Here is an 8110-nt window from a genome sequence, read left to right on the forward strand (position 1 = left end):
AAGAGGGGTAGGGGATTATGAAACTTGTGCATAGTTTTTTATCTGTTGTATACATGTATCTGTTGTATAGATGTATATGTATGTATATATAGTAGATTATGCTGGTCTAATCAGGTTGCACCTATACTTGCAAAATGTAGTCTCAATAATTCAGACTGTAATTGCCAACTTGTCTAGAAATACATTTTAAGGGAAAGCGATGATTTTTCAAGGGAACTAAAAAGCATATGATCTGAAAAAATAATGCCCCCATTTTTTACTGGATAAAACACCATGGACCACACTCTAAGTTGTAACTGACAGAATCACACAATATTCAACTGTGAGACACAGTGGACACAGTTACGACATGACAGGAGAGGTTGGATATTTTAATTTTTATAAAGGTAAAATAAATGCTACACAAGCCTGCAGCAACTCAGTTTGCATTTACTTCTTTCAAAAAATGAGCAGTTCAATGAAGAGACCTGGGTGCAGAGTGAATACAATCAACTATTGGCTATGATACAAAAATAGCAATATTCAGTTCTCCAAAGACAGTAAGTGAGAACTCTTGGTCTACAGAGCAGACCAGAGAGGCTCATACCCACAGTACTAATGACAAAATGAATGTGACATGCAATACATGGAGACTGCATCACCTGCCATATCGTCAAGCACTTCAGTCATATAAGAATTACAATTGTACATTTTGAGTTACCATCAAATTAACGACAAAACCTTAGTGTAATGATTTTTGTTATCAGCCAGTACGTGAATAGTGAATATTTTAGAGCAAAAGCTAAAAAAAACAGTTGCTGTAAGGTCATCCTCTACTGTAATGTGGTATGAGTACAAACATCCAGTGTTTCCAATGTACAACAGGAGGTAGAAGGAAACAAATAAGAATAAAAAGGTGAATTCTTTCCCATTACTGACAAAATAATGACGGCAACATTGCTGAGAGAAGTTGCAACTGAATAAACCCCAAAGCTTAACCTGTAAAACCACTATAGCAATGCAAAGCAGGCAAGTAGAGGAACATATACTGTAGAGTATGTGGTATTTCACAGTTAAGACTATCAGCAGACCTGGGAAGTCATTAAACATAATGCCTGTTTATACCTGGTATTTTCACGTAGTCTTTCAGCTCTGTGTCAGTAGTGTTTTTATCTGGTAGGGTGCCAGATAAGCAGGGACATCAGCCGAGTAGTTGCTCATTGCATTCACAACTGTCCACTTGTGCTCAGATCACCTGAGACACGTTATTACCAGGTATAAACAGGTTCATACACTTTTATACATGTGTGCTTCATTCTAAATTGAATTCTCTTCAAAGTTGATGTAGGGTGATAAACGTTAAATACATTCAACATGTGAGTAGTGTTGAAGCCGCCCTCAGCTTGTTGTCCCAGGGAGGCTTGTGAATCCAGTACTGGAGTGCCCTCTAGTGACACATCTGTTCTAAGCTCTTTACTTGATACTAATGTCAGATAGGTATTACAAGATATAACATGAACATGTATGACACTTGAATTATTTGCAAAGCGCTGCTAAAATTAAGTTAACATGAACACGGTTTAGGTAACATGATTCATATTGTGTGGGATAAGTGACAGATCAAGTAATTCAACTCTGCTAACAGCATCACTGGAGCAGGCAATCGAGAAGGCTACTGGCAGACGTTGGCAGGATGGGGGTAAAACTCTAAGTAGTGTTGTCAAAAATATCCATTTATCGATACATATCAATTCTGAATATTCAAAACTGTGCTTATTTTGCAAGGTAGCCATATTATTGATACTACTTGTTTGCTCTCTCATCTCCTCAATCGCAAGTCGACCCACGCACACACATCACAACAGTCCCGCGCCTTTGTTCACTCACTCACAGTGCTGTGTTCTCGTCACTCTTCTCATTCACTCCGGTTGCATATGGGATTCGTGGCACTGTTTTGTTTTTTACTTGCTCTTTATTGCCTTTTGAAAAGCAATCTCAGAGGCTTTTAAGCAGGTGCACCACTGCAAGAATATTGTTTTTTTTTTATTAATGTGAAAAAGTAGTAACTGTTAATATTTACTACAGTCATACTGCTGTTCTCTGCTACCACCCAAGACAAGTCATTGTTGTCATGTTAAAGTGCTGTTATATTTATCTGTTAATAAAAGATTTATATTCTATGACAGTACTGCCAATTTTCTTCTTATGGTATCGAATATTGATATTTTCAAGGTACTGTTGAAGTTAGAAATTCCAGTATCGTGTCAACAGTAACCAAAAGTGTTTCTTTTATATGATTAGAACACCTTTTAAATTACTTGTGATGGCATAAAGTTTAGTTTTGTAGAAAAATATGACAATTCTGGTAAAATCTGGTGCAGTCTTCATGATGCTAACAATTTATAAATTCCTAGATTTCCAGGGTTGGATTCAACGTTATGAGAGGATGTCACGGGTGATGATGAAAGTCCCTCTTTCCGCCTGTCTTACTGACCAGTTTTACATCCGTGATGATGATGTCATGGCTCACTGCCTTGCACATGTCATAGATGGTTAGCGCAGCGACGGATACGGCCGTCAAAGCCTCCATCTCAACTCCGGTCCTGCCTGTAGTGCGGCACGTTGCTGTAATGACTGCAGCTTTCTGCAGCTCATCAAGGTCAAAGGTGACAGAGGCGTGGTCTAAGGGGAGTGGGTGGCAGAGCGGGATGAGGGCTGAGGTCTGCTTGGAAGCCATGATGCCAGATAACTGCGCCACTGCCAAGGCGTCACCCTTAGCCAGCTGGTTATTCCGAAGCAGCCGGAAGGCGGTGGGGCCCAAGATGACGGTGGCACGGGCTGTGGCTGTTCGACGTGTGGGAGCTTTCCCTCCGACATCCACCATGGCGGCTCGGCCCTGGGCGTCTGTATGTGTAAGCTGGGCTTCGGTTGTTTCATTAAGGTCAGCGTTGTAGATGTTTGTGCCTGACTGTGTGTGATCCCTCACAGATTGTCTGACTTTGACACTGGGGTCTTTGCTGGAACTTTGATTGTGGCACAGTCTAACACTGCGTTGTTTAAGATTTAATTTGGCATTCATTAGTAGTGTGCAAAAAATAGGTTTTCCCGGGGTCCCGAGTATGTGGCTCTTCAAAGCATTAGGCCCCCCGGCTTGTGCGTACCTGAGACAGTCTGTATTAATGTAGCTCATGACATTTGTGCGCAGAATAAAACTTGCAGTCTTAGTGTGACCACTGATGAAAGTTAGAGCATTACTAAACTCAGATGAGCGAAGGGGTGCTGCACTGTGGAGGCAGTCCATCGTATTAAGTTTCTCTTTGTTGAAATGTGACCTAACATGGGTACCCCCACTCTTTAAGGTTCTGGAGCAGCAGACACGGCCTGCTTGTGTTAAAGCAGTGCAGTCTGGAAGGCACAAAAAACCCTCTCTATTCAGGACTCTCCTGCTGCCTGAGCTACATGTGTGAGGAGCTGCTGCTGGAGAGAGGAATGTGTTGTTTGTAAGATGAGAAACAATGGGGAAAGCTCTCTGGCTGTCTTGTGACTGTGGCAGAGACAAAGGCATTTGGGATGTGGTGCCTGTTGGAAACAGAGAACACTGGTTGTCAGGGACAGCGATTCACAGAAACAGCACACATTTATATGTAGATGAACATGGGCGATATATGAAATCTATCTGATATATTCGAGTATCATCTTTTGTGTGACATGGCAGATGACCATACTGTCATATCAAAAATGTTCCTTGCACATTTTAGTGATTTATTCATGCATTACAAGCAGGCTGTGTTTATGTGCAGGAGACTCACTCTCCCTCTCAGTTTCATGCACAGACACCCCAACAGTTTCACGTCAATCCCAAATGGAGGAAGATCCTGGAGTGTGTCTATCAGCTGGGAGTGGTTCGGTTTCAGGAGGGCAGACATGGAATAAACTACTATTCTGTACAAAATATGCCACAAAATCTCCCTTATTTTGCTGTGTGTCATGTACCATTGGTACTAGTCAGCCCTTGTCGGCTGTTTTTGACCGATTTGAGCTTTTAAACAGAAATTGTTCATTATTGTTTGTGTTGTTACTCAGGACACTCTGGTGTGAAATTTCAAAAATGTACATTTACTAAAATGTCACTTATGGTTGTGTTCCATCTAAATTGAAATTAGTTTACTGGAATGATCACACAGGTATGATTATTCCCATAAATAGGTTAAATTAAACAGTTATACAGTTTTACAGAAAATATAAAAATATCTTACTCGTATATCATGGCATGGCCTAAAAATATCAAGTTATTATTTATATGCCATTTAGCCCAGCACATTTCAGGCAGAAGTTTTTAACTCTCATTAGTTCAAATGTCATTGAATCTTGAAGCTGTATAATAAACTGTGAATAGATGAATGTAGAAAAGATACAGTGGTACAGCCCATGATGATCATAACACCACAAAGAAATAATGACTGAACAGTGAACAAACTGGGTGTGAGAGATTTGTACGTACAGCCATGTCACCCACCAATGAGGATCATCGGCCTGTTCTTCATCTGAGAGATACTAAACATGCCTGAGAAGACAAACAGGAAGAGATTACACTCTAGTGGAAGAAATAATCCTCAATAATCTATGAGTATATCCCACAAATGACGCACTGCATATGAACTAACACCAATGGACACATGTCTACCTGCATGTTGTTTCTTCTTCCTGCCCACAGCAGCTCCAATGATTTGCAGTAGCTCTTCATCTGATGCCCCGGAGCGCAAGACATCTCTCAGAGACACCTCAGAGCTCCCAAACAAACATACCTGAGAGAAGACAGACAGGAAGGGAAGGGAAAACATTCAAAATCGAATCATGGATGGTTCTGGATGGATGAGATTATTCATAGCGCCCACACACAGTATGCAGCTACATTATCACAAAATAGACCCATTAACAGCTCCTTGACACCCAACAAAGAATCACTGTAGCTTTACCTTGAGGTTCCCATCTGCAGTGATGCGTAAGCGGTTGCAGGAGCCACAGAAATGGTCAGACATGGAGGTGATGAAGCCCACCTGACCTTTAAAGCCTGGCACTTTAAAAGTCTGTTATAAGAAAAAGTAGAGTGAAGAATTCTTTCAGACGGCTTTCAAGCTTTCAAAGCCATGACAAAGTGCTTGATTTGGCTCTTAAGTCCCAGACACACCAAACAAACTTAAGGGAACTAGTGGTGATGAAAGCCCCCTGCTGCATTGCCTGACGTTGCTGTGTCTTGGCCAAAAAAGTTGCATGGGAACAACTGTTAAGACTACAGCTGACAGTCAACCAGCGCATACATTCTGCGCCTGCGTGAGAGCAAATAACGCTCCGCAACAGCAGACAGCGGTCATCTGCAATCCTTATTCAAAAAGGGAAACCGGAAGACCATCTTGACACTAGTTAGCCAGTTAGCACAAAAAACACAATCCAATTTTGACAGAATAAAGCATTTTTACAATCACAAAATGTTTCTGTTAAAGAGCTCAATAGCTACAGGAAAATAATCTCACCTTACCAGGGTTCCATAACATTTTTACCCATGAATTTTATACAGCCTTACATCAATACACTTACAAGGCATGTGCTGATAAATAAACTGCCATGGCAAGCTAACTTTACTCACTCGTTACGCATTCCTGCTGCCAACTAGCCACATATGTCCACTGCCAACTGACCTGACCAGCACATGCAGGTACATGGCAAAAAATTAAGGTTGCAGCATAGAAATTAGACAGATGTCCCTACGGGGACAATACAGTACATCGTATTGTATCGTATCGTATCATAAAATCAAAGATTCTATAGATCTCAATTCAATATGATGTGTTGGAATTATAATTTTGACAAGTTTCTATGCATTTACTTCTTGGTAAACAAACATTGGTTTCATAGAAATATCTAATAATTGTTTTGAAACCTTGCCTGAACCTTATCGTACGCAATGTATTAATAAATTAAGCTTGATCACTGTTATGCCTCTTCTGTCTTCCCCCATGTCAGTGGATCAATGATCCAAGACAGTGGGCTGGTTTTTGCTTATCCAAACATTTGGTCTACGTGTATCACATGATACCACTGAGTTTTTATAATTATATTTCAAGGCTGTGGGAACCCTGCCTTATGTAACAAGTTTGTTTTGAGCTCATTCCCTTTTGACTTTTGGTCTTAGTTTATAATCCTCACCTCCACTTCTCTTATCATGCGCTGAACTGAACTGCTAATCAGATTAATTTCATTTGTGTCTGCCATCGCCAATTCAACATGCTGAATCGGGGGTGAAAAAATCGATTAGCTTCGTCAAGGGCCAACAGTGTGGGACACACCACATCGACAAGGGTGGCAGACACTCACTAGCGGTCCAACTTTGACCAACAGCAGACCATCGGTTTGGTGTATCAGGGCCTTTACACCAGGGTTGAAAATGAACTGTTTCATCCATCTGCCACGGTGGCTACTGGATTCCAAAATCTTCCAGCCACTCAATAGATTAGCATTGTTTTTTTTGGCTGATGAGTAAAACAAATCTAGCAGCAACTGTGTATTTCACCAGCATTTGGCTGGTGGCTGGTGCTTATTTCCAGCCCTGCACCAGACATTTCATGTTTCCCTCAGATCTGGACATTAATGAGATTCTTTAGAAGATTGTTAATGTTGATCTTCTATTGGCCACACAATGAATCAACTAACAATTCCAGCACTACAAATGTGTGTCAGCTGATAAGATACAACAGTGTTTTCTGAAAGAACTGAGTTAGGAATGGCTTACATGTGATTAGAAGGATCGAATAATGTGCCAGAAGGAAGTAAAAGACAGTATTTCTCAGAGAAATTCTATCGCCCACTCACCTCAACAATAATGAATATCATCAATTGTTATTTTTCAGCACATTAATGATGGAGAAATACAGAGCAGCTGGACAGACTGACCTCGGCCGTTTCTGTGTGTCCACATTGAAACATTTCCAGTTTGGGCCATTGCTGCCTGATGCGGTCCAGCATCTCCTGATAACTCACCATCTTCTTGAAGTTCCACTTGTTGCCTGCAGAGCGAAGAGGAAGCTGTGTGGGTCAGTGTAGGGAGCAGCATATCACAAGTTACAACATGGAGTGGCCAAGAGCATTTTATACTATAATAAATCACTGCAATGGTTTTACTCAATTCTTAAAGGAGTTATTTGAACACTAAATATCAAATAGTCAGTTTGATTTTTTAAGAACTGCTGGACAGCATTGAGCATTGTAGGCAGAGTTCACATTTATATTATATATTTGGATGTCTAACCAATGTATGAAAACAGCTTCGTACTGTAATTTGACTCTTTGGATAGTTTTCCAGACCTGTGTAATAACACATTGTGTGAAGGCAGCACTCACCATCAAAGGGCATGTATTCGATGAAACGCACCTCCAGAGGCTTCTTCTCTGTCAGCGCCACAAAATCAAGCAGCTCACCCTCATTGAGGCCTCGCATGACCACACAGTTAACCTACCGAGAGCAGCACACAACAAAAAGCCACTGATTACTAAACTGTACATTCATCTCCTCAGTTGTGTCTCAACTTTGAGGATGCCAATTTCAAGGCTGAAACCACACAGTAGCTGGACACTGAAGCAACCACACAGGCATTTGATCAAATAATATTACTTTCTGGCGATGCATGCATCGGTATGTAATTGCCTTTTTTATTTAGCAGGGACAGTACACATTAATCAACACTTCAGTTTCCAATTCACTAAATGTACCAGAGTTAGATCATTTTCACCTGTAGTCACTGGACAGGTTGTTACAAATGTGGCCTACTGTAGCACTACACTACAACACAATATGATACAATACAGCAATACACTAAAAATATGAGATGCATGTAAGGGGAGTGCCAGAAATGAGGTAGTAGATTGATTACACATGATTGCATGTTTGGTTTGCTTTAAGCCATCTCTTAAGTTTATGTTCAAAGGTTAGGTAAATAGTGCTTTCTCTTAATTCAACAGGAAGACTATTTCAGTGGTAGGTGGCTCTGACTGAGAAGACTGCTGGCCCAAACTTGCTAGGTCTGTATTGTACAACACAGTCACCTCTGATTGTTGCTCTGCAGCTATCATTCTGCAT

General features: G+C 40.9%; 1 protein-coding gene across 2 annotated transcripts; it reads right to left on the reverse strand.

The window, feature by feature from the left end:
* Positions 1 to 353: 353 nt before the first annotated feature.
* LOC117250974 (molybdenum cofactor biosynthesis protein 1-like) lies at positions 354 to 7488 on the reverse strand. 2 transcript variants are annotated; one of them, XM_078174942.1, is made up of 6 exons: positions 7375 to 7488; positions 6928 to 7059; positions 4956 to 5066; positions 4664 to 4784; positions 4496 to 4543; positions 354 to 3558 (listed from the first exon to the last, which is right to left on the reverse strand). In XM_078174942.1, exons 1-6 carry the CDS (start codon positions 7375 to 7377, stop codon positions 2429 to 2431), a joined length of 1545 nt encoding a protein of 514 aa, XP_078031068.1. In that variant the 5' UTR covers positions 7378 to 7488; the 3' UTR covers positions 354 to 2428. The 2 variants fall into 2 exon arrangements, with proteins under 2 accessions (XP_078031068.1, XP_078031067.1); XM_078174941.1 differs by having other exon boundaries at positions 6928 to 7040; positions 7375 to 7482.
* Positions 7489 to 8110: the final 622 nt, after the last annotated feature.

Source organism: Epinephelus lanceolatus, chromosome 15 (genome assembly GCF_041903045.1).
Source record: "Epinephelus lanceolatus isolate andai-2023 chromosome 15, ASM4190304v1, whole genome shotgun sequence".
In the NCBI taxonomy this organism is placed as follows: domain Eukaryota; kingdom Metazoa; phylum Chordata; class Actinopteri; order Perciformes; family Serranidae; genus Epinephelus; species Epinephelus lanceolatus.

Excerpts from the sequence above, each read along its gene's own strand:
- LOC117250974 (XM_078174941.1), bottom strand. The coding sequence starts at position 7,471 with ATGCGAGGCCTCAATGAGGGTGAGCTGCTTGATTTTGTGGCGCTGACA. Across the intron at positions 5,067-6,927 it reads GACACACAGAAACGGCCGAG|ACTTTTAAAGTGCCAGGCTT; the intron begins GTCAGTCTGTCC and ends TTCTTATAACAG. Across the intron at positions 4,544-4,663 it reads GAAGAAGAAACAACATGCAG|GCATGTTTAGTATCTCTCAG; the intron begins GTAGACATGTGT and ends TTGTCTTCTCAG.